The sequence below is a fragment of the Thalia democratica genome, chromosome 4, assembly GCF_965202585.1.
Source record: "Thalia democratica chromosome 4, ktThaDemo2.hap1.1, whole genome shotgun sequence".
In the NCBI taxonomy this organism is placed as follows: Eukaryota; Metazoa; Chordata; class Thaliacea; order Salpida; family Salpidae; genus Thalia; species Thalia democratica.
Genome location: NC_139168.1, coordinates 8,393,388 through 8,419,835, shown reverse-complemented (window position 1 = coordinate 8,419,835; position 26,448 = coordinate 8,393,388). Strand labels below are relative to the sequence as shown.

Below are 26,448 nucleotides of genomic sequence, written 5' to 3'. Positions count from 1 at the left end.
CAATTTTTTGTATAATAACCAACATGAACTAAATGAGTTTGTGTTTGTGTTTTTACATTTAAATTTACACAACAATAAACTCGGTGAAAATTTTAAGTAATGTTTTTAATTAATTTTTTTGTTAAAAGCTTTACAACCGAAAATTGATCGTATTATTCATTTTATTTCATTTTAATTTATAGAAGTATTTTACTTTCGTTACTAAATATGTCAAAGTTGATTTAGTAGTAATTAATTTTAGGTTAACTCTTTTATAAAAATTTAAAAATTGTTGTATATAAGGACTAAACCTTAAAATTAAGTTAACTAAAAAAATTCAAACTTAAGTATTCTCATCAAAAACCAACAATGCTTTTCTACACTTTTTGTATAAACTAGGTATTGTTTTAAAAAAGAAGTGTAAAATTCGATTACTAAAGTAAAAAACACTCTAAATAGATTCTATTATATTTGTAACAAACATTTGTACAATTTTAATTAATGGCACGATGTACAAACATTTATTGCTTAAAAAATATTTAGAATTTACTTTAAATAGTCTTTTATTTAAAATAAGACTATTGGTTTATTGAAAATAAATACATGTTTTATTTTTAAACTAGCTTTTAACATTGGCTACTAATTGCAATAGTGATTAATCATGTTAAAAAAGTGTGTTTTTGGTGTATTTACTTAAATTTACGGTTATTTAAATCTAGTTTTATTTAATGAAAAAATGAATCGATTGCTTTAAACTCAAAACATGATTTTTACCATGATTATAGTTCAACAATATAGGAAACGCTACACAACAATGAATGTTAATTAAAGTTCAAAGATACAATAAAAATATAATTTTAATAAACGTTCTACATGACTTTGCCACGGGTGTTTAAAGAGTATTTTTTTAAATTTTAATTACATTTATTATTTTCGTTTTATATTTGCTTAATACATTTTATTTTTAAATTTTTCACGTTTGTAAACGCAGTGAACGCTATAAGACATTTGCACACGAAACTCATCTATTACTTATCAATTTTAACAACAATTACGTGGTTAAACTTGCTTTATTTCACGGCAATGCAGTTACAGTAAACGTTAGGTTATTATTGCTCAATTAGTGTTTATTATCAAGTATCTGTGACTGATCAAACCGTTAGCAACCGTTGCATTTGATTAGCTTGCATTTGTTTATGCCTCGTGATTGTGTATTTTGCGCGCGAGACTCGAAAAAAAAACGTTGCAAAATCTAAGCGCTGCAAAAAACACGTGTTTGCTGCAATCAACGTTTTTTTGCTGCAATGCTGTTAGGTATATATAAAGAAGCTTTGCAAAGATGAATTTCAGTAATTAAAAGTGCGGCTGTTGATAATGCAAACGGTTATTCACTTAGATATATGTACACGGAGCTTTTTTTATGTCTAAGCATAATTTGCATTTTCTTACCAAAAAAAGGTTCTAAGACAAGTGGTATGATAGAAAGCTACACATTTAATATAGTTAACACAAACATTTCCAAACACAAAATACATAAATTGTTAAAATTTTTATATAGAAATTTTTTACGGTTAAAACAGATATAATTTTTTACTAGTTTTACTAGTTTACTAGTTAAATAAAACTTATAAAGTTTTTAGTTGTTTTGTTGGATTTACTTACGTTAGGATTTATTTCAGAATTTTTTATATAAGAATGTTTAAACTTGGAATTTTCTTGGTGATTGCCTTCGGTTTAGCGAAAATTGGTTAGTTTTTACTATATTTATAAGTTTGCAAATGAACTAAAATTTTGCATTCAGTTTTTTATTTAGGTGTTTTTTATTTTTTGTTGGCTCACTTTTATATTGATCAAAAATTTTACACAAGACGTATAAGTTTTTTAACTCAATAACAAAAAATAAAAGTATTTGTTTATACATATATAACTTTATGGCTGTAAACTTTATAAAAAATGTCTTTCAATTAGTTTAGCACTGAAGTACTTGTAGTTACATTCTAATTTTTTTTCGGAATATTTATAATAATCAAATAAAGTTCTTTAAACTTTTAAGATCAGTTTTAAAGTTTTTGTTTAAAATTCCATGTAGTTAAGTAGCACTTGGCATTTTTTGGTATTTTTTTATATACGCAATTTTTATACTGCTACTGCAATATATCAACATTTTGTAACTTGTAAACAAACAACGCTAAAGTCCAAAACAAACGTTTAAATACTAAAATGTAGCACAAAAATGAATATACTTTTTGAAAATTATTACTTAATACAAATGTTGTGATATAATTAGCATATGCTCGAACGGAAATATTTAATTTTGTGTTTGAAATGCACTTAAATTTATTACTACAGTTTTAGTTGAGTATCTTTATTTATCATTCTTTAAAAGTTAACACACTTTATTATAGAATAATAAAAACAAACAACATTTTTTTACTGTAGAATAGTAACACTGTTAGTAGTATAGTTTATTGAACGATAAAAAATACGTTTAAAATATTTAGTATTAGGACCTGGTGCACGAAGAACCTTTTAGTATCGGGTCGCAAACCACGGATACCTTTCAATGTGTTGATGTGGTTTACAAATAATAAGTAAAATAAAACCGTGTGGAAACCTTAGTGTCTAAAACAAATGTCGTGTCTTAAAATTTTTAAAGTGTACATTACATTTTAACAGAACGATTTACAATTACTAAATAGACAAGTTCGATACTATTTCTTACAAAAAAATTTTCATTGCGCCTAAAAAACTGTTTTCAGATAGACATTAAGTTTCATTTATTAAAGCTTGAGATAAACTATAGACCATAGTAATACAAATTTTCGAACAAAGTATACTACGGCGTTATAATGGAAATAAACAGTTCAACACTTTTAAAAAAAGGAGTTTTATTTTACCATATACCTTTTTAGGCGAATCTGCCAGATATGCTCACTGCAGTTTCCATGGAGATAAGGATGTTAAGGGACACATGTGTCTGAAAGAAGATGTTAGTTTAGTCAATAATTAATTAAATTATTTAGTGGTGTCTGAAACAAGATGATAGATTCCAAATAATAAATAACTACTTGTTTTTAGTAAAATATAAAGTTTTAAATAAGATTTGAATACTTAATAAAATGTTTTATGCTTAAGTTTAAGAAAATATTTTTTAATTGTACAGTTAAAAAAATAATATGAGCAGAAAAATAGACATGTTTTGGTAGACATGGCAACATTAAAAAACATAAGTGTTTCTATTTTAAACAATTATTTTTAACAACGATTATCCTACATATGCATTTTTTTTTCTTTTCCCCACAGGACAACGGTCAGGTTTACGGCAGAATGGACGTTCACGTCACAGGGGGTCTGACCGGACCTTTTGGGGTGCACGTACACAGCAATGCCCCTAGAGGTTTACGTTGCCGCAATATGGGACCCCATCACAACCTTGGCGACAAAACAGTGTGAGTTTTGACGTCATTACGTAATAGTCTTGATAAAAACCAACTCAACATGCGACAGCATTAAATTAATATTACGTATAACAGACTTAGTTGTGATTTTTTGATAGTATTTTGATGACCGACTAAGTTATCTGCTTTGTAATCTTTTTTTTCTGGTTTTGTAGTTTAAAGCGCAGTTTTCAAACCCTAAAAACAATTTCAACAACTTTGTCAATGAAATTAAGTGAGCATACATTACATTGAAGATATGATCGATACTTTTTTTAAACAAACAGTTTACTTTACCTAGATTGTGTCTTCTATTAGTACATATTAAATTAGCTTAAAACACAACTAAAAATAGAGGAAAACTTCATAATTTGCATCCATATACAGTTGTAATAATAGATACATATACAGCTGTAATATAGAGGAGACAATAAATAACTGCATAATATGTATATACAATTGTATTTAACTTTTTGCTTTATCCACAGTGACGAAGGAAACATCGGAACGTTCAAACTGGACGGGGACGCCATCCACGATATGGACTTCAAACTGAACTCGCGTCTCAACCTCGACCTGTCCAGGGAAGACAAAAACGGAGTCGTTGGAAGGGGAGTGAAGGTGAGGCAAATATTTAATTTTCCTACCTATAAAGTACTAAAATACTATTTCGACCTAAAAAGCATATATTTTCGAGATAAAGTGAGGTCATGGTGAAATCAATCCAAATGTTAACACCTGCAATCTATTTTTTACGAAAATTTTCATTTACGAGGTATAATAGTGAATGTTATCTTCGCAACGTGTATTGTTATTTCGTAAACAATAATTGCTCGATAAGCTCACTGTATTAAAAAAAATTATACAAATTGCACCTTTTACAAATATGAGCAAAAAATTAAACTTTTGTTATAGACCAATCACAGTATTATCAAAAGCTTATTCATTTTATAAGTATAACGTTTTATCTAAATGTAAATACTAAAACTTAGATTTTTAAATGTTAAGTTTTATATGAAACTAACCTCAGTAATAAAATAAAATTACCGTAAATTATTAAACATTATTTAACGATATTATACAATTAAAAACTTAAATTATAAGCTGTTAAAAAATCTCTAGTTATTTTTGCTTGAAAATGCTAATTGGTATTAATTGAATATTTTCTAATAAAATCTCTAACTGTAAACTTAATCAAAATTTGACTTTAAATTTAGTTGCTAACAAAAGTAATTAATAAGTTTTATCTGAAATCGATTCTATTTGTCTGCTTTGTAAAATATTATTGTTTTTTTTTGATTGATTCGTGTCTCAAACTTCTTTTTAACAATAACATTTAAATAAACAATTTTTTTTTTCAAAGATTCATCTCGGCAATGGAAGGTCTGTGTGCTGCAAATTGAAGAGTGACAATTCCGTCATGTTCGAAGCTATGAAGGCTGACATCAAACAAAAGGGACACAACAAAAACTAACGACGTCATAATCGAAAAAAACAATAGAGTAAAATTTAGATTTACGATTTATAGTATTTATTGTCATTTGACTTGTTTTTATTTAATTTTGTACAAAAACAAAAAATTCAAAATATGTTTAAACTTATTATATATTTAAACTTTTACAGTTTTTATACAGATAAAGAAATATAATATATACTATTTGACTACTTTAATTTGATTTACATGTTTTAAAGAAATTTTTACTTTTATCTTAAGTGTTTTGTTTAGTGACAAAGTATGTATTAATAAAGAAGATATCTTTTATAAATAACGTTTTCAATGTACTTCTCAATTAATAAGTTAGGTAAACTGAAGCGATAAATAGTTATACTTTTAGTTAACTTTAAAGTTTGTTAAAACTTAGAATAGGTTATTTATTTCTTGAATGCAAACAAACAAGCAAAAGATTTACGATAACCAAGTATTGAAAAAAAACAAGTTTAGTAAATCAAACAAATGATAAACAAACGGCTTTAGAGATTTTGAGTTAACTTAAAAATCTTAAAGTTCTAATTGAACATTATTAAAACAAATAAGCTATATATCTTAAAATTTTAAAAAAATGGTTTCAAATTGACGGCAGTACAAAAAAATGTTCTAAATTCTACTGGGAAAGATATTCCTTACTTACTAGATTTACATTAAATAGTAATTCATGCCAGTTTAAAATACTTTAATTTGGAAAGTACTTTAAAGTTCATATAATAAAGAAGTGAATTTAAGGTTAATTAATTTTAATCTTCAACTAACCACATTTTTTTAATGTCTTGACTTAGTTGTATATTTGTCATCAGTCTTATTAACTTAAAAACTTTTAAATAGGAATATTCTTATTTATAAAATTCATAGTTTAGAAACTATTTTTTTTTTAATATTTATGATTTTTAATATTTTTTGAATGCAAAAAAAAAAAAAGTAACGTGTCAGGGTGTAAAATTTTCTTTTTTTTACTGCTTTGTCTTTCTTTTAAATACCTTAACATCAGTCAAAAGTTTTAAAATTTGTTGTTGCATTTTAAATGCTTTTGAAAGCCTTTACAGATAAAGAGTTATTGAACAACTATTTTTTACATTTTTTTTTAGTATAAACACTAACTCGTTTACTTACTTTTAGTATAGAGAAAAACCAAATCTTTAATTTAGAATATATAGATAAGTTAAAGAAAAGCTGTACGTACTTACAATTTCAATTATTTTCTAAGACTCATACTTAAAACTAAACTTACCTAGCTAAAAAATACAACTTTTACGCTTTTGATTTCAAAGCTATTTCGTCTATGTAAACTTTTGTTTACTATTATTTTTTGATTTAAAATTTGATAAGTACCATAAAATATACATCTTGATATTAATCTTTTTACTTATTAGTAAACAATTTGTAAAAATAACTTGTTTTTCAAGTATGCAAGTTGACTTCCGTTACGATTTTTGATATTTGTAAATAAAAAGGTCATACAATACTTTAGGCATCTTTTAGACTAATAAGAACAATGAAAAAATAGAGATTAAGTTTAAAGCAAAAATTTTAAATATACCTAGTTTTTATTCCGTTATTTTTTAAGTTAAAAACACATAATATAATGATGTTGCAAAGAACGCAGCTGCTGTATTTATGATTGATACTTTTAGATGAAAAAATGGTAACAAATTTTTTTTTACTATGAATTACAGTAACCTCTCGCTTATTTACGCACATTGTGTCCGAGGAAAAAGTGCGTAAAGATATGAGAGATCGTAAAGAAACGAGAGGTACCAAATATACTCACTATAATGGGTGTTTTTTAATATTGCTTCTAGTTAAAAGTAGACTGGGCACTTTCATTTACAAATATGTAAACAACAGATCGAACTATACATATATTAAAAAAAGAGTTTGAATTTCTCTAAAATAATAATAATACGAGTAGAAATAATTTTACTATTTTAATAATAAGTGGAAATTATCTTAATCTTTATTTATATGTAATATTTATATTCTATTCTACTTAGCAAACTAAATTTATAATTAAGCATTTCTTTACAATTATAAAATGGTGTTTATTAATATATAGGGCAAGACTGCTGTATTATTTCTTTGTGTTTTAAACTCTAATTATTTCATTATACTTTCATTATTAAACACTGTCATGTTTATTTCAGAATTTTGATTTAATCTCTTATTGTTAACAAAGTTTCTGATATACTGAGGTTTAACTAAATGTTTATCAATTAGTCAAGGAACATAAATTTACAAAGTCTAAAGATAAAGAGAGGTGCGTTAGCATTCAAAAACGTATTTTAATTTAAAAATATACATTAAACGTATTTGTGCAATGTTAAAAAAAAAAAAATATTTTCTGAATTTTATAGAATTCTGAAATGCGTAACTAAACGAGAGTGCGTAACGTCACGAGTGCGTAAAGATCCGAGAGGTTACTGTATTATTATTTGTTGTTTAGTGAAATATTATTGAATTTGTAACTATCCTTATACACATATTTAAAAATCTCTAGTTAAAAAAGCTAAAAAATTACATATTCAAATAATTAAGATCTCTTAAAACAAGGTTTTTTAAGTTCTCCCAAATAGAAATTTTAAATTTTTCACTTTTGAACATTTTTCATTTGATTTAAAAACTTATTTTTTTTTTTTTTGGTATCTTTTCTTTTATTTTATACGTTGCTTAAAAAATACAAGTTTTTAAAATTTACTAACAGCGAACTATCATATATATTTTGATTTATTGATTTATATTGTTTATTGAAAACTAAATCTAACTAAGCTTAACTCTTTTTTTTTTTTCGTTTTAAAAATTTATGTATATTTTTAATTAATTTTTTTTAATAAAATAAAAATTTAACCTTTTATTTTCTAGGCTTGAAAACAGTGAACTATCAATTAGATTTTGCTATATCTGTTAATGTTTATTTTAATCAAAGTCTGATTAAACTCTGCCTTTATTTCTTATTTGTATTGAGAATTGTTTTGATTTAAAAAAAAATAAATTACAAGTTTTAGAGAAATATTTTTGTCTTTAGGTGATATTACCTGTACTATTTTTTACAAATTTCTTGCTCGGCCTAACTAAACTTTATTTTTTATTTTGCTATTTATCTTAAAACATTTTTACCTATTTTATAAAAAAGATATAGAATATTTTAATAAATTTGATAATGTTTTCCTAGTTACTAGCAAAAATTTCAGTTTTTTAGTATTAGAGCTGTTGTTTATTTATAACTAACTAAGTTTAATTTTATATTGTTAGTTTATATTTCTGCATGTACAGATAAATATAATCGAATATTACTTATAAAATATTATCTGTAGTTGTTTAAAAATGCTAAATCTTGAAATATATTTATTTTTTAAACACTTAAATTAAACCTTTTTGTTATAGTTAAACTATCATAACTTTAGAACTTTTAATAAGACTTTTGTATAGCTTATAATAAAAGTTATAATTTAGGGGATTTTTCAAAATCAGTAAATTTTGTGCAACCCCTAACAAAAAATATTATGATACGCTATTGGTGCCATCATAAAAATTTCTTTAAGTCGTCGTAGATAGGACAAAAGTGTTTATGTGATAATTGTAACATGCAAAAAGAAATCAAACTAATAAATCTAAAGACGCATTATTTGGGTCCCATAAAGATTGTATTAAGGTGATTTTTAATAAATCAAATTCCGCTACAAATGAAAGTTCCTTCAAATCATATTACTTTTCACACAGAATAATTATTTTTTGTATTTACCTCTAAAAAATTCAGCTGAAAACTCAAAAGTCGACATATTTATAAGCACATTATTGTGCTCAAAAATTGAAGAAAAGTACATCGAAAACTTACGCAAAAAAACAACTAAAACGAGATTTGTATTCCTATAATAATTGATGTATTTAATGTATCTAAGTAGATTTAAATATAATACATAATGAAAATATCTATTATAAAAACTGAGTATAAATTACATGCTAAACAACACACCTAAATTTCCAAAAATTCAATTTTAAGTTTAATTATTCGAAATATTTTTTACAAAATAGAAACACCTTTATTTAGCTAATTTATAAAAAAATTGTTTCACAAATAACATACTGAATCTAAGTGTTCTAAAAACTTATTTTTAGCTCACCATCGGCTGTAGACAGAAAAAAAAATATTGTTTAAACTGAAAAAAAAACACTTCAAGAGGCCAAATTGTCTTTTCGAATTTTATAGCCTAAGCAGAAATTTTTAAATAGGTTTTTAAAAACGTTTTTTAATGAGTGGCATAAGATTAAGACATTTCATTTACATCGTTAACCAAAAAAAACAACTTTAAAAATTGTTGTTCGGCAAACCAGATTGACATGATCAGGAGGCCGCATTTGGTCTGAAATGAGTTGCTCTGAGGCTACTATCGATCTGTGCTCCTACGAAGCTGCCGAAGCAGAGGCATTTTCGAATGAAACTGGTGACATAACTGGCTGATTTTGAGTAACTCAGTACTTTTTTAATAGTTTTTGTGATCAATAAAATAACTATAAAGACACGATAAGAGTTAAAAAAACTTTATCATTATTGTTCTGAAAGTTATTTCTTATTTTATCTTTTTCTACTACTACAGAACTTTAATTTTGTAAAGTTCAACTTAAAAATATTTTTTTTTAGTTTACTCGGGCCTCATATACTTTAAAAGTAATCTTATTGCATATATTTTTTTTTGTCATCGGTTGTTCTTTGTAAAACAAAAACAAGTGTTAACTTCTGAAAGATGCTAGTTTCTGATTAAATCAACACTAACAATTTAACTCTATAACTATAAATATCTTTTGACTATAAATAACTCTAATACTTAGTACTTTTTGATTCTCTCACATTTTAAAAATACCCACAAATATTTGCATACACCACAACAAACGCGTATATAAGCATAGTTTGTGTAAATAACTTACAAGGTGGTGAGCTAACGTTCCATGTACTAGATGATGTAACGCTAGCTGATAATACCTTGTTTTATTTGCTTTTTTTCTACAAAAAGTAGATAAGAAAGTTGAAAACAGTCATCAAAAACTTGATTATACATAAAGTAGTGTGCGACTTGATAACCGAAGGTTTGTTTTCGTTCACCAGGTCCTAGGACCAAATACTTTGGGTTTTTTTTGTCGTTCAATAAAAAATATATTATTATCTACAAATTTTAACTCCAATTCTAATTTTTTTTAAGTAACAGGTAGTTTTTATGTAAATAGTATTTAATATTCATCAAAGTATATATATTGTTTTAGACTCAAAAAAATTATTTCAGCTATAATTAATGTAGATTATACTGATTTTTAGAATTATAAGCTTGAAAATATATTTAATATATAAAAAACTTATTTATAAGTATATAGCAGTGGTCAGCAGGCAATTGGTGCGCGCGGGCAAAGTTTAAGTTTCTAAATCTTCGCGGGCCGTAGTTTCAGTTTCAGTCATAATATGAACCCTATAATTTGATAACCCTATAACAAAATATTATTAATTTGTTAATTTGAAAATTGAAAAATCATGAACTTAACTCCTAAAAACTATTAAGGTAAACTATGATTTAATTACATCTAAGTAAAAAAAATAAAACAGCGTAAATATTTCATAGTAACTTCGAACTAAAAAAACTAGCCTTATTTTTAGAAAGTTTAACAAAAGTTACAGATAGTCCATATAAGAACACTTAAAACTAGGATTTTAATTCGATACTAAATCTATCAAATATTTAAAATATACAAAAATGATTTTCAAATAATTATACTTATTAATTAGTTATACTTATAAAATTTAAACTTTAATTAGTTAAACTCAGTTTATTTTTTTCATTTTAATCTACAATTTTGGTTTATTTTTGTCTTTTTGTTGTATGTCTTTCTGTATAATTGGCCTAGGTTTTGATGCCTTGGTCCTTCGTATGACAATAAACTTACAATAATAAAGAAAATTAACAAAATTACAGAAAAAAAAAATGTATAAATATTATATTAGTCTAAAAAACTAGCCTATTTTTATATATTATTTTCTTTATTAAATGATTTATTTTGTGAATGTTCGTTTTTCCTTTGTGGTAACCATGGCATATGTAAAACAAAAAAAATCTTTTTTTTGGTACTGATTTTTACCCTTATAAGGAATGTAAGCACGGCAAAAAAATGCAATTAATACTGTTATACTACATACTCTTATTAATAGTGAAATTAGTCTCGTATACTTTTATAACAAAGCAAGGCATTGTTAAGTACAGCGTTTTTTTAGAAAACAAGGTTTAAATGTAGAATGCTATGTTTAAATTGCTTTTTAAGTTTAAGTAGATCAGGGCTTACACTAATTTAAAGCAAAGGATTATAAGTCTTAGTAATTAGACATTAGCTTAAATCAGCCTGGTTTATTTAAATACTTCAAAAAAAAGTTTTTAGGTTGAAATGCAGTTAGCTTTGAAGCCAGTGTGTGTTTTTTAAACTTATATGTTTACAATAAATATTAATACTATTTCGATTCATAGCGACTTCAAAACTTAAAGTGTTCATATAATTAAATTCAAAACTGTAAGATGAAAAAGACATACATCATTAGATTTCCTAGCCACTCTTAATAACAAAAAAAGCCTGATGACCAAAACCTCTTCATAGACATTAGAGTTAAAATATTTTAACTAAAATATTATATTTTATAAAAAACAAGAATTGCAACAAAAAAAACTTTCTTTAAGTCGTCGTAGATAGGACACAAGTGTTAATGTGATAACTTACATATAAAAAGAAACCAACTGATAAATCTAAAGGCCAGTTTCTCGGTATACTATCATAACACATCCGTGTTCAAAATCGACCCGATTTTTTTTACATTATCTTTATTCACTAATTTATTTTATATAATTTTTGAAGTTTTTTAATTTATTTTTTATTTATTTTTCACTATCACTGTTTCCCCTACCCTTACCCTTGTTCGGTAAGCGGTTCTCGAATTTGACTGGGTGAATTTTGATCGGGTGGATTTCGAACGCAGGGGGATTATAATCGCGGGTGAATGATGAACATGTCCCAATTTTAGGTTCCAATAAAGATAGCATTTGGGTGGTTTTTAGGAAAATTTAATTTCGCTAATATGAAATTTTTTACAAATAATCTAATTTTTTACATAAGGTAACTAAAAACTTAAAGGTAACCGTACTTTAAGCACCTTAGTGAGCAAAAGAAATTATTTAAAAACACAGAAAACTAATGTAAAAATACAAAATTACTTAAAATCTTAAAATTACTTTGAAAATATTTCCTATTTTCACTAAATTTTAATGTTTTTGTGTACATTAAAATATGATGCATAATAGAAATATCGTTTTAAAAAACTTAGGTATAAAACAACACTTAAGTTTTTAAAATAATCAAATGTTGGTTCACTTTCCGCATTACTTTTGTATAAAATAGAAAATATTCTCAACTAGTTAGTTTATTTAACAATTATATCCCAAGTAACTTACTGAATTAAAGTAATACTAAAGTTATTTTTAGTTAAACAGTTGCAGTTGAAAGAGGAAATTTGTTATTTCAACTGAGAAAAGAAGGTTAATCTGTCTTTTTGACATTTTCAATCCTAAGCAGTAAATCTTTAAATGGGTTTTTAAAGTTTTTAAACGGTTTCTAGTGAGTGACTTAAAACAAAATAATCAACTACATGGTTTAGAAAAAAAAATCAACTTTATTAAGTGTTGTTCGCCATGGTCGGGGGCCGCAATAGGTCTGAAATAAGTTGCTCTGAGGCTACCTCCGATCTGTGCTCCTACGAAGCTGACAAAGCAGAGGCATTTTCTAAGGTAACTGGTGACATAACTGGCCATTTTTGAGTAACTAAGTGTTTTTCTAATTTTCACTTTTCAAATAAAGATTTATATATTTTAGTTTTTGTAAACAGACTTAAAAATTATACAATTGCTGTTTGGAATGTTTTTTTTTAATTGTCATCCACAGGGCCTCAATCTTGCAAGATTTAACTTAGAGAGTTTATTTGATATAAATCAAAAGCTGATGCTTTCTTTTAAAAAAATTTAAAAATCTTGAATCAAAGTTTTCTACATATGCTGATGCAATGGAAACAATCAAGCCAAAAGCCTTTTTTTCTCTAAATCATTACTAAATTCAACAGTTTTGAAGCAAATTTTAAAACTTATGCTGATAATGTCAAACACAAGCCAGTTTAAGTTCTTACCGACATAAGCAGTAAACTTGATGTTGTTAAAGATAGAATAGATGCTGATACCGAACAGAAACAGGTTGGAAAGAAATAACTAAATATCATCGTGTTTAACATTCATGAAAATAAAAGTGTTCCTTTACAAAGTCAATTAGATAGCTTTAAGAAAGATTTCAAAGTGCAACAAGAAATATTAGGTGGAAATAAAATCGAAAAACATAAACTAAAATCTTTATACCGTATAGGTAAATTTAAAGTTGGAAAAGACAGACCTATAATTGTATAACTCAATGACAAAAAGCTAAAGTAATACTGATTAAACCGAGAAATTTAAAATACGTGACAAATGAATTTGAAGTTAAAATATACATAAATCCGTATCGAACCATTGAACAACTGAAAACTAAAACTTTTAGAAGCTACGAGAAGAATTAAAAAGAAAACAAGCTATGGCAGAACGAAATAGTCTAAATATAAAATACATGATAAAGAACAATAAAAAAATGGAAGCTAAAAATCATTATTTTCGGTATTTAGCCAAAAACTGTTGGATTAATAGGACAGACTGTAAGTCAGACTTTTTAAATAAAAAAAAAACTTAATCTATCTGCTAGTGCTGATAAGATTAATCAGTCTTCTTTCTAAAGTTATTTTAAAGGATTTTTAATATTGTTTGCTAATTTATTACCAAATCAACACTAACAATTCCATAATACGATTTTTTTATTCTCTTAAATTAAAAGAAACCCACACATTTTAACATACACCAAAACATACGCGTATGTCAACAAATTTAGTGGAATATTTTACAGGGTGCTCAGCCACTTTCAATTGTACATGATGAAAAAGCTATAATTGAAACTACAATACGTCGGTTCTGAGATACATATAATTAAAAAAAAGATAATTGACGTGACAAACAGAACCTATTTCAGTAAAACTTAGAACCCCCTTTATATCTAAACCAAAAGTCCAACGATCAGGAAGACTTAATGTAACTAATTGAAGAAATTCTCGTAGTCTACAAGCTTAAATGCTATTGTGGCATTGGTATACTATCGAAATCTACCCGCATTCAAAAACCACACGTTTTTTTTTAATTATCTTTATTCATTTTTTTTTAAAGATTTAATTTGCATATTTTACATTTACTCTTATTAATATTTCACTATCACTGTTACCCCTAACTCTTGCCCTCGATCGGTAAGCAGTTCTTGAATTTGACTGGATGGTTTTTGAAACGCGGGGGATTGTGAAAGTAGTGATGTCGGACAAAACTTTCCGTCACCTAAAAACAAGAATAAAAAATCATGTTCTAAAATGCATCAACTCACATATCAGTGACATAAAATGTAAAAAGAGCGTAGTAGTCAAAAGTGCAATAAAAAAAAAAACTACAGCTGAACGTTTAATAAACAATACTTGTTGTAGAAAAAAATTTCATTTTATCAAAATTTAATACTGTGAGACAACTTTCAAACATTACGGAACTAATTAGACTAGAAATCACTTTAGTACATTATAATAAATATAATTTATGTAAATAGAAGGAATTTGATTACACTTTGACCCTATTTAGTTATAGCCATTTTTTTATTTTACAAGTTTACTTATGTTGATTAGGCTTGAATTTTCTCAATTGATTAGTTAGTATTTTCATGTAATATATATTGTTTGTATTTTATCATAGTTTATTGTTTAAATTAATTTTCCTGACGAGAATTGATGAAATATGTTGGAAAAGAAAGAATTTAAACCAATTAATTTATTCAGTAAAGATAATAAATAAGACTGATATTAAAATTATTAAATAAAAACGTTTACTTTGTTTAAATATAAAAAACTATTTGCTTAAATATTACCTGTTATTTTAAGTATCATAAAATACAGTTTATAAAGATGACATTATTGTTTATTGAACAACGAAAAATAACGCTCAAAATGTTTTGTCCTAGGACCTGGTGTATTAAAAAACCTATCGATTATCGTGACGCTCATTATTAATTTTTAGTTGTGATTTTGATGACAATAAAGAATTTAAACTTTCTTATTAACTTTTTTCAGATAAAAAGCCAATAAAAGAAGGTAGCCGGTCAATGTTACATCATCTGATATGTGTAACATTGGCCAACTACCTGCTAATTTATTACCCAAACTTTGCTTATATACGCGTCGGTTGTGGTGTATGGGACAGTTTGTGGATAAATGGGTTTTTTGTATCTTTTTCTTCAAATTTGAGAGAATGAAAAAAGACAAAAAGAGAGAAATTCTAGTGATCAACTAATTGTTACGATATAATCAAAAATTTATTTTCGGAAATTAACACTTTTTTCACAAAGGAAAATCAAATGAAAAAGAAATGTTTGCAACAAATTTATATTCAAAGTAAATGAGGTTTAAATAAATCTAACAAAAAAGCATAATTTTTCTATTTATGTCAGATAAACTCTTTAAGTTGAATTTTGCAAGATTAAAGCCCTGTGGTTGACAATTAGATGAAAAAAAAAGAAAAACATTCGAAACAGTAATGATATTATTTTCTAAAGTCTTATAAAGAAAACATACATTTATGAATCTTTTATTTTTTAAATCAGAAAAGATATTCAATAAGACAAACAGCTTGTAACATGAAAAATAAGTTAACTAGCTTACTGAAATGAACAAGTTTTAGAAATAAGGTAAATAACAAGAACTCCACAATCTCTTACAAAAATCCATCAGAAAAGCATACAAAATTAGAAATAAATATATAGAAAATTACATAAAAAAAGAAGCAAATATATTAAATAGTCACAAACTTTAAGAAAAAATAATAAACCACTTACCAAACAAACAATGCTATACAACTTTTAAAGACCACAAATTAGATCTTACCAATAATCCAAAAACCAGACTATAAAAGCGATGTTACTTTGACATAGGACAGATAAAAAAACTATAAAACAAAATCATCAACAGACTAAGAAAAAAATACCAATATAACCAATGAAAAAGTACACAAGAAGTAATCAAATGGTACAAAAATTTAGAAAGGCATAAACACAAACTAATGAAATTTGACAAAGAAGACTTTTATCCACCAATAACAGAAAGATTACTAAAAGATGCTTGAAATCTTGAACAAATACGAACATAAGAAAAAATGATAATCCCTAACGCAACAAAATCTGTTTAATATAACCAATAAGAAGCATGGAAAAAAAATATACATAACAGGTGAAAAAACGGAGCAGAAATATTTTAATTAATTGGACTATCCATGTTACAGCGACAAAATAATATCTATAGATTAAATACTAAGCAATGTAGAAATAGAAAAAGCTATGAAAAGATTGCACAAAATTACTTTAAGCATAGGCATAAATTTAATTATAGAAATCTGTTTTGGAAGATTTACTTCTTAGATGTTAATTCCAACCTACTGAAAAATTAACTAGTAAAATACTATAAACAAAAAAGCATCTAAACTAGCACTAATAACATACAGGTTGTGCTCAAAAGATGCTTTATTAGGGAAGCTGTCAAATTTGCACGAGTGTAAAAAATTGCACGAGAGAACAAAATTGCACAATTATACTTTTGCACGAGGGGATACAGTTTCACAAAAACACTTTTTCCAGGAGACATTTTTGAACGAATTATTCTTTTTTTTTTTTTTTTTTATACCTTTGTTACCCTAAACATTACCCTCAGTAAACAAGTTTTTTTAATTTTATTTTTATTCTAATATTTATAAATTTTTTTTTTTTCAATTTTGTATATTATTTTTTTTTATTTTTATTTACCTTTTCTTTTTACGATCAATGTTACACCTTACTCTTTTCCTCGGTCGGTAGCATTTTTGTTAATAATTTTGATTATTATTTTCTAATTGATTTATTTTTTTTCATATTAATTTTTTGTTTTTACTATCATAATTACCCCTAACCTTTACAGTTATTTTTTTCATTTACTAAATTATCTTTTAGATTTTTTTCTGTTTTTTTTTGTGATTTTTTACTCCTTCTGAAAAATGTAGTTCGTGCAAACTTGGCTTTGTACAAGTTTGACTCCGTTGAATTTTGTGCATTCGTGCAACTTTGTTCTCGTGCAATTTGAGAACCTTCTGCATTTTTGTCTTCGTGCAATTTAAACCCGTTCCAGTTTTACTAGAACTTACATCTGATACAACTTGCATCAACAACAGAACGGAACTAATGAGCTCATGCAGAGACAGAAACAATTTTTTTTAATAAACTGAAAAGCAGATAAAACTTTAATAAGAATATAATACTAGTATAAAATAGTTTTTTTTTAATTTTGAATTGAGCTTTATTAATGCGTTATTTGAATTAAAAATTTTAGATAGTTCTTAATTTAAATTAGATAAAGTTTTAGAAATATTTTTAGACAGCTCATTGATCCATTTAAATCTTTACTGTTACTTTAACTTATTTCAAACTTGATTTAGAGACTTACATTGACTTTTAGTTTTGTTAGTATTTTGTTGATACTTAGCATAAATTTCAATTTTAGATAGCTTTTAATTTAACTTAGATAAGTTACTAGGTAAAAATTGATCCAAACTTTTTATTAAAGTTCTTAAAACAAGCTATTTATTTTTATTTTTTGATTTATTTCAAAATTTAAATTCAATTCGCTTTTAAATTAATAATAATTATACCGTATATTAGCTGATAAACTTAAATATTCGAATATAGCTGGAGTCTACTATTTTTTTTATACTTGATAAACTTGAATTTTTACCGCTGATATCTGGTAGAAAATAAGGTATTAAATTTGCACATTTTTGTTTAATTTAGAAGTAATACAAACAAACTATAGTTTCCTTTATTTGGTATTTAAGAGTTTCATTATTTAATTAATTTTTTTTGAATACTTTATCGTTGTTTTTATTAATACAGTTTATAGCTTTTTAAGAAGATTTTTAAAGTACATAATTGCCACAAACTCAAAATATTCTGGATAACTGTAGAATATTTTGAAAATTTTTTTCAAACTCAGGCTAACTCAGGATAGTTTTTTTTCTATAACCTCAGGATAATGTTTTTATTTGGTCATAGTTTTTATATTTATTAGGCAATAATTAGGATAAGAAACTATTTAAGAATGAAAAAACACTGTCTTAGAACTATTCTTTTTGTTGTTGACCTTCTTTTGCAAGGGGTAGCTTTTATGTTGATAAAAGTTCAAGTAAAATTTCTGGAATGGTTGTTAGCCAGAGGGTAGAGCTGTTGTTCAAAGTTGTTAAATTTTAATTTTAGATAAGTTGTTCTCAATGAACTTGTTTTCTATTTGTTTCAGTCAAAACATGTCTCGTACTAAGAAAGTCTGATCGTCGGACAACAACATAATCAGGGAGGACAAATTTTTAATAGTTAAAATTATCTATAGTTAAAAAAGCTAAAAAATTTACTTATTCAAATAATAAAGGTCTCTTAAAACTAGGTTTTAGAACTTCTTCTAAAAAATTTTTTTATTTTTCCACCTTTAAACGTTTTTCTTTTGGTTTAACAACTTTTTTTTTTTTGTTGTATCATTTCTTTTATTTTATACGTTGCTTGAAAAATACAAGTTTTTAAATTTTTTATAGCGAACTATCATATATATCTTGATTTACTGGTTTATTCTGTTTATTGAAAACTATATCTGACTAAATGTTACTGTTTTTTTTTGTTAGTTTTAAAAATATATGTATATTTTTAATTTATTTTATTATATGAAAAAATAATTTCACCTTTTATTTACTCGGCTTGCAAATAGTGAACTATCGAATAGATTTTGCTATATCTGTTATTTATGTTTATTTAATCAGAGTCTGATTAGACTCTGCCTTTATTTCTTATTTGTGTTGAAAGTTGTTTTGGTTAAAAAAAAATTAAACTACAAGTTTTAATGAAATATTTATGTCATTAAGTGTTATTACTTGACTTTTTTAACAAATTTCTTGCTCGGCCTAACTAAACTTTATTTTTAATTTGCAATTTATCTTACTTTTTTTTCCTATTTCATAAAACAAAACTTAAAGAATATTTTAATAATTTTGATAATGTTTTCCTAGTTAACAGCAAAAAATTTCAGTATTTCAATTTGAGAGTTGTTGTTTATTTATAACTAACTAAGTTCAATTTTATGTCAGTTAGTTTATATTTGTGCAAGTACAGAAAACTAAAACCGAAAAATAACTTAAAAACATTAGATATAGTTGTTTAAAAATGGTAGATTTTGAAAAAAATAGGTATTTTTTAAACAGTGACTTTTTTGTAAAGTAAAATAATTTTAAAATAGGGAATATATATATCTTTTAACAACAGTTTCAATTTAGGGAAATTTTATTTTAATCAGTAAATTTTGAGCAACCCCCTAACAAAAAATACCACGCTACGCTACTGGTGCCACCATGAAACTTTCTTTAAGTCGTCGTAGATAGGACACAAGTGTTTATGTGTTAATTGTTACATGCAAAAATAAACCCGCCCTATAAATATAAAGGCGCATTATTTGGGTCCTAAAAAGTTGCATTGAAGTTTTTTTTTTTTTAATAAGTTCCATTAAAAATAAAAATTCCCAACATAAATTTTTCTTTAAGTCGTCGCAAATAGGACACAAGTGTTTATGTAATGATTGTCACATGCAATAAGAAACCCGCCACAAAAGTATAAAGGCGCATTATTTAGGTCCAATAAAGATTGCATTGAAGTTGTTTTTTTTTTTTAGTGAATTCAACTAAAAATAAAAATTCCCACCATAAAATTTTTTTTTAAGTCGTCGTAAATAGGACAAAAAAGTTTATGTGATACTTGTCACATGCAAAAACATTTTTGTTTCCCAAAAGACTGCATAGAGGTGGTTTTTTTTAAATTAGTTTCAGCTATAGATGAAAGTTTCTTCTAACCATCTAGTTTTTCACATAGAATGTTTGTAGTGTGTTTACCTCTAAAAAAAAATTAACTGAAAACGTATTTATAAGCATCTTATTGTTCTTAAGAGTTGAAGAAAAATACACAGAAAACTTATGCAAAAAATATGAAAACAAAAAAAAATCAATAAGCAAAAATTTGTCCTCTACTTATGATGTTTTAAAAGTGTCTGCGTACATTTAAATGTAATACATAATGGATACATCTTTTATAAAAACTGAGTATAAATTACATGCAAAACAATACACCTAAATTTCCAAAATATCTATTTTTAGTTCATCAATTTTAATTACTTTCATATAATAAAAAACACACTTATCTAGCTAATTTGTTAAAAATTAGCTACACAAATAGCATACTAAAGCTTATTTTTTACTTTACTAGTTATTCTAAATATAAAAAAAATATTGTCTAAACTGAGAAAAAACACTACAAGAAAGCCAATCTGTCTGTTCACATTTTAAAGCCTAAGAAGTAATTTTTAAACGAGTTTTTAAAAACATTTTCTAATGAGTGACGTAAAAGTAAAATAATTTAATTACATCGTTAAGCAAAAAAAAAAATCGACTTAGCAACGTGTTGTTCGGCAGACCAAGTTTACATGGTCGGGGGCCGCAGTCGGTCTGAAATAAAATGCTTTGAGGCTTTTACTGATCAGGGCTCCTACGGTGCTTACAAAGCAGAGACATTTTCTAAGGTAACTGGTGATATAACTGGCCATTTTTGAGTATCTTAGGGTTTTTTAATTTTCCTTATTCAAATATATATTTATATGACTTAGTTTTATTAAAAAATACAAAAAAATGTACAACCGCTCAATATAAGTTAGTATTTTTATGTAACATATATTGTTTGAACTAACCAAAGTTAAACTATTTATGAAGATTATGCTTATAAATAAGCCTGATGTTTAAATTTATATATTAAAGTATATATAATTTATATAATATTATTACTATATTATTATTAATATATATTGTTTGTCTATTACTATAGTTTTTTGTTTTAATTATAATTTCCCTGACGAAAATTAATCAAATATTTTGGAAAAGAAATAATTAAAGTCAATTTATTCATGCAGATTATGATTTTAAATAAGCCTGATGTTTAATTTTATAAATTAAAATGTTTACTTTGTTTAGTTATAAAAAACTAATTGCTTAAAAACTACCTGTTATTTTAAATATTAAAAGTTACAGTTTATAAATAGGATATTATTGTTTATTGAGCAACGAAAAATAATACTCAAAATGTTTTGTCCTAGGACCTGGTGTACTAAAACGCCTTTTAATTATTGAGAAACTAAATATTTCTTGTTAAATTGTGTTTTTGATGACAACTAAAATGTTTAACTATTAAAATCAATTTTTGCAAATAAAGAGCAAATAAAGGAAGGTAGCAGGCCCGTAACACATCATCAGACCTGTATGATACGGACTAACTACCTTGTAATCTATTACCCAAACCTTGCTTATATACGCGTCGGTTGTGGTGTATGGGAGAATTTGTGGGTAAATGGGTTTATAGTAGCTTTTTTTATTTCGAGAGAAGAGAAACAAAGCAAAAAGAGAGAGTTATATTTATTGATAAATAAACAACACTTAAGGCATATTTAAGACTAATATGAATATTGAAAAATTACAAGATTTAGTTTGAAGTAAAGTAGTGACTATTACTTACCTTTTGTTCAGATGTGATTAGTTTTTTTCAATTTTTTTTTTAAATCCCCTAAATTTTGCTGACTAATCAAATATGCAATATAGTTTTTTTCAATGAGGTAAAATCATTCAACTGTATAAATTGATGCTAATAGCTAAACAGTCTTATATCTAATGTAATTTTTGAGTGTAACAATAAAATCAATCTTATAATGTTTGAGTATTCAAACTGTACTTATGGTGACACAGACAACATCACAAAAATAAATAAAATTGATGTTAGCCTAATCTAAGAGTGTGATAATAATATGTAAATTATAGTATATTGATTCCATTTGTTTATTGAAGTATTCACTATTTATATATTTTATTTAATTACCATACATCCTTTTTTAAAATCTTAAAGTATATACCATATGAATTTTTATTAGAAAAAATTTTAATTACTTATAGTGATAAATTAAATAGTTTTATATGTACTCTATTCTGCCAAAGTTTTAATTTTGTTTTATTCAAAAAAAATTAAAATTGTGAACGGTCACAACTAAGGTATTAATTGGTGTGGAGAAAGACCTTTTGGTCATCGAGCTGCACACCATTTACTTGTAACTAATACTTTGAGCTAACTTAAAAGTAATAATGAAAGAATAAAAACAAAAAATTTTAACAAATTTATATATACATTAAAATATTTCCTTTATTTTTTCAAGTTTAAGCACAGTAGGCACTCTTTTTTAATCTATTACTGCCAATATTGACCATAAAAACCATAGTCTACCTTGGGCTTCACACTGTATCTTACCGTAGATTTTAATTTTTATGATCATGCACATTCACATTTTTCTTGTTGCCCTCTCTACAAGAGCAACCACAAAAATGCAACAAATAGTCATAAAAATGTATGAGTATCATGTAAAACATGTAAACTGACTTAAAATTAATACTTAAATTTTCATTTAACACCTAGTATTAAATTTTCTCTACAAAGTTGATTGACCCCTCCCTACAATAGCCTTAGTAACAGTTTGTTTGTTTATTTGCTCATACTATTTAAATTTGCCTTTATAAAATCATTTTGAAGTATATTGCTATCAAAAAGATGGAGGAGAATGATTTTTAGTGAATTTTAGAAATTCAGAATTTTTTTTTCCATACTCTTCCCCCTTAGTACTTTACTTCAAATTATGAAAAAAATGAGTATAATGCACAAAAAATATGTATTTTTTAAAACCTTTCTAAAACCTAGTGGCAAAATAATTACTGTTTTTACTACAAAACTATATTTTTTATTAAGAAAATTTAAACTAAAGTGGAATATGTAAACATTATATTTAGTATTATAAAACTTTTAGTTAGGTAATTTTAATTAGCCCTGCCTTATATCAGCAGAGCTAATGTGATTCCTCTACTGATTTTTTTTAACAATTTTTATAGAATTAAAAAACCTTGACTTAAAACTTTTTGATTTCAAGGGGAGTACTTAGTTTTTTATGAATCTGGAACAACTCTTTTGCTTTTTAAACCTTTTATTATTTCATTTAATTAGATTTAAATATATTTATGAAAGCAACAACCATATACCATATAAAAATTTTCAAAGAATAAAAAATTTCTAATTAACTTTTGTATAAAAAGTTAATTAGAAATTTATATAGAAGAAAAAAATTTCTTTGTGATTTCCTCTAAATTAAAAAAAATGCTAAAATTCTATCTTCATTCTAGTTTTCTTATAAATTGACCTCGTATTTTCAGGAAGTGATTCATGCATTAGTAGAAAAGATCCTATTCTAACAGATTGAAAAATAAAAATAAGTTTACGACCAAACTATTTATTACTAACCAATTTATTAAATTATATAAGGCCACAGGGAGTCTGATTTTGTTACAAAACATAACATTGACTTTTCATTGGAAGTTTTAATTATATACTATAAGATAATATTTATGAAAAAATTTGTTATAATTAAATTTCATAATTTTCATTTCTCTACTAAAATTATAGGAATCATAAAATTTTTAGGACCTTGTCAGGTCTCAATTTACACTTAAAACTTTAAGTAAAAGTAGTTTCTTGTTGCTTACAAAATATAAAAATCAGAATGTGTAATTCTATTATCTAGTCAGTTAAATAATTTATAAGTGTTTGTAGAAAATTATTTTGCTAGTTATTTCAATTCTATTTCTTATAAATGTTTAAATGTTACCTTAGACTGTGTACTTTTATAACTTAGCTCATAAAATGTTAAAATATATAAAACAACTAAATAAAGTTTAAATATTTTAGTAAGTTTGAACTAATATTAAACACTTTTTTCACAATTAAATAAGTATTTGTTATTTAAGTCCACTGTTACAAAAAACGGGTCTCTCAATTCTGTTAAAAAATATTTATTTTAACTAAGGGAAATTAAAATAGTGTACTAATCAAACTTTAAAAAACTTGTAGAAAACATACTTAAGATTTTTTCACGTAGTTTTTAACTGAAATAATTTTTTTTTTATTTATACCATAAGCTCTCAAACTGTTTTTTAATGAAGTTTGAATTCTAAATACTGTTTTTGTTTAAAAATTTTAAATATATTGATAAAAAAAGGTAAAACTAGATTTTTTTGACGTTCTAAGAAGCTATGAAAAATTTAAACTTTTCTTTATCTGTTTTTAATAGTTTGTTTTGTATCAGAAACTTTTATAAAACTGGTTCTATCTCAGGGTTGCCGCACACTTAAGATTTCCAGGAAACTTAAGATATATTGAATTTTTTTAAACTCAGGTTGACTCAGGTTATTATTAATATATAAAAAAATCAGGATAGTTTTGGAATTTTAGAAAACTTTAGGGCAGCTTTTTATTAGAGTTTGAATGGGATTCAGTCAAGTTAGTTAAAATTATTTTTATTTTATGCCCAATTTTGTTAATAAACTAATTTTTTTAATTTTTTTATAAATGAAAATTCGTTCAAAGCTTTGTAAAATTCCATGATGACTTAGGACTGTTCGAGATCACTTAGGACGGGTTTATTTTCCAGTTAAACTATTTTTTCTTTGTTTTATAAATTTTATTGTAGTTTTTTAATATTTTTTTTTTCTCGGTTATCATTTAGATTTTTGATACAACAAATATGAAAAGTAACATCAGCGGTAGTGAAGAGATTGTTGCGAATTAAAAAAAAAAGATAATTGTCGAGGAATTATATTCAAGTTTAAAAATTGCAAATCAACACAATGTTATCAATATTAACAATTTATCAAGTGTTACGTTTTTAACAGTTTGTTTATATTAGTGGAAGTACAATAAACTATAATCGAATAACAATTTTTAATTATTAGCTATAGTTGTTTAAAAATGGTAAAGTTTAAAATAAATAGGTATTTTTTAAGAAATAACTCAAACTTTTTTTATAACGAAATCATTCTAAATTGAGTACTTAAAATAACATTTTTATATAGCTTGTAACATAGGTTTTATATTAGGGGAATTTTTGTCTACAGAAGTAAATTTTGTGCAACCCCCTAATAAAAAGTACCACTTTTTAATAATAATATAATAAATATAATAAAAAGTAGCTACTCGTGCCACTATGAAACATTCTTTAAGTTGTTGTAGATAGGACACAAGTGTTTATGTGATAATTGTCACATGCAAAATGAAATCAAACTTATAAATCTAAAGACGCATTATTAATGTACCATAAAGATTGCATTGAGGTGGTTTATCTAAAGACGCATTATTAAGGTACCATAAAAATTGCATTGAGGTGGTTTTTTTAAAACTAATTCCGCTAAAGATGAAGGTTTCTTTCAAATCATTTAGCTTTACACATAAATGTTAGTTTTGTGTTTACCTCTACAAAAAAGTTAGCTAAAAACGTATTTATATGCACCTTATTGTGCTTAAGAATTGAAGAAAAATACACAGAAAACTTATTCAAAAAATATAAAAACGACAAAAATTGAAAATCAGAATTTTTTTAATCAAAAATTATGATGTTTCAAATGTGTTTTTGTACATTTTAATGTGATACATAATGGAAATATCTATTATAAAAACTAAGTATAAATTATATGCAAAACAGTACACCTAAATTTCCAAAATATCTATTTTTAGTTCATCATTTTTAATTACTTTTGTAAAATAAAAAACACACTTATCTAGCTAATTTGTTAAAAATTAGCTACACAAATAGCATACTAAAACTTATATTTACTTTACCATTGATTCAAAATATAAAAAAATTATTGTCTAAAATGAGAAAAAACTCTAAAAGAAATTCAATCTGTCTTTTCAAATTTAAAGCCTAAGAAGTAAATTTTAAATAGGTTTTTAAAAACGTTTTCTAATGAGTGACGTAAAAGTAAAACAGTTTCAATATATCATTAAGCACAAAAATTCGACTTAAATTACAATTACGGCAGACCAAAATTATATGGTCGGGGGCCGCAGTCGGTCTGAAATAAGTTGCTCAGAGGCTACTACTGATCTAGGCTCCTACGAAGCTGCGAAGCAAAAGCATTTTCTAAAGTAACGGAGGACATAACTGGCAATTTTTGAGTAACTTAGTATTTTTCTAAATTTCTTTATTCAAATATATACTTATATAATTTAGTTTTATTAAAAAACACAAAAAATATACAATCACTCAATATTAGTTAGTATTTTTATGTAACATATATTATTTGTCTATTACTATAGTTTGTTGTTTCAATTATAATTTCCCTGACAAAAATTAATAAAATATTTTGGAAAAAAAAAGAATTAAAGTCAAATTAATTATGCAGATTA

The 26,448-nt window shown here is 25.2% G+C and overlaps 1 protein-coding gene across 1 annotated transcript; it reads left to right on the top strand.

Annotated features, from left to right (window-relative positions):
* Window positions 1-1,662: 1,662 nt before the first annotated feature.
* LOC145835033 (uncharacterized) lies at window positions 1,663-5,076 on the top strand. Its single transcript, XM_082942563.1, has 5 exons — window positions 1,663-1,726; window positions 2,892-2,968; window positions 3,283-3,428; window positions 3,905-4,037; window positions 4,780-5,076. The coding sequence occupies exons 1-5, from the start codon at window positions 1,675-1,677 to the stop codon at window positions 4,888-4,890; spliced, it is 519 nt and encodes a 172-aa protein (XP_082798689.1). The 5' UTR covers window positions 1,663-1,674; the 3' UTR covers window positions 4,891-5,076.
* Window positions 5,077-26,448: the final 21,372 nt, after the last annotated feature.

Excerpts from the sequence above, each read along its gene's own strand:
- LOC145835033 (XM_082942563.1), top strand. The coding sequence starts at position 1,675 with ATGTTTAAACTTGGAATTTTCTTGGTGATTGCCTTCGGTTTAGCGAAA. Across the intron at positions 1,727-2,891 it reads CTTCGGTTTAGCGAAAATTG|GCGAATCTGCCAGATATGCT; the intron begins GTTAGTTTTTAC and ends ATACCTTTTTAG. Across the intron at positions 3,429-3,904 it reads AACCTTGGCGACAAAACAGT|TGACGAAGGAAACATCGGAA; the intron begins GTGAGTTTTGAC and ends CTTTATCCACAG.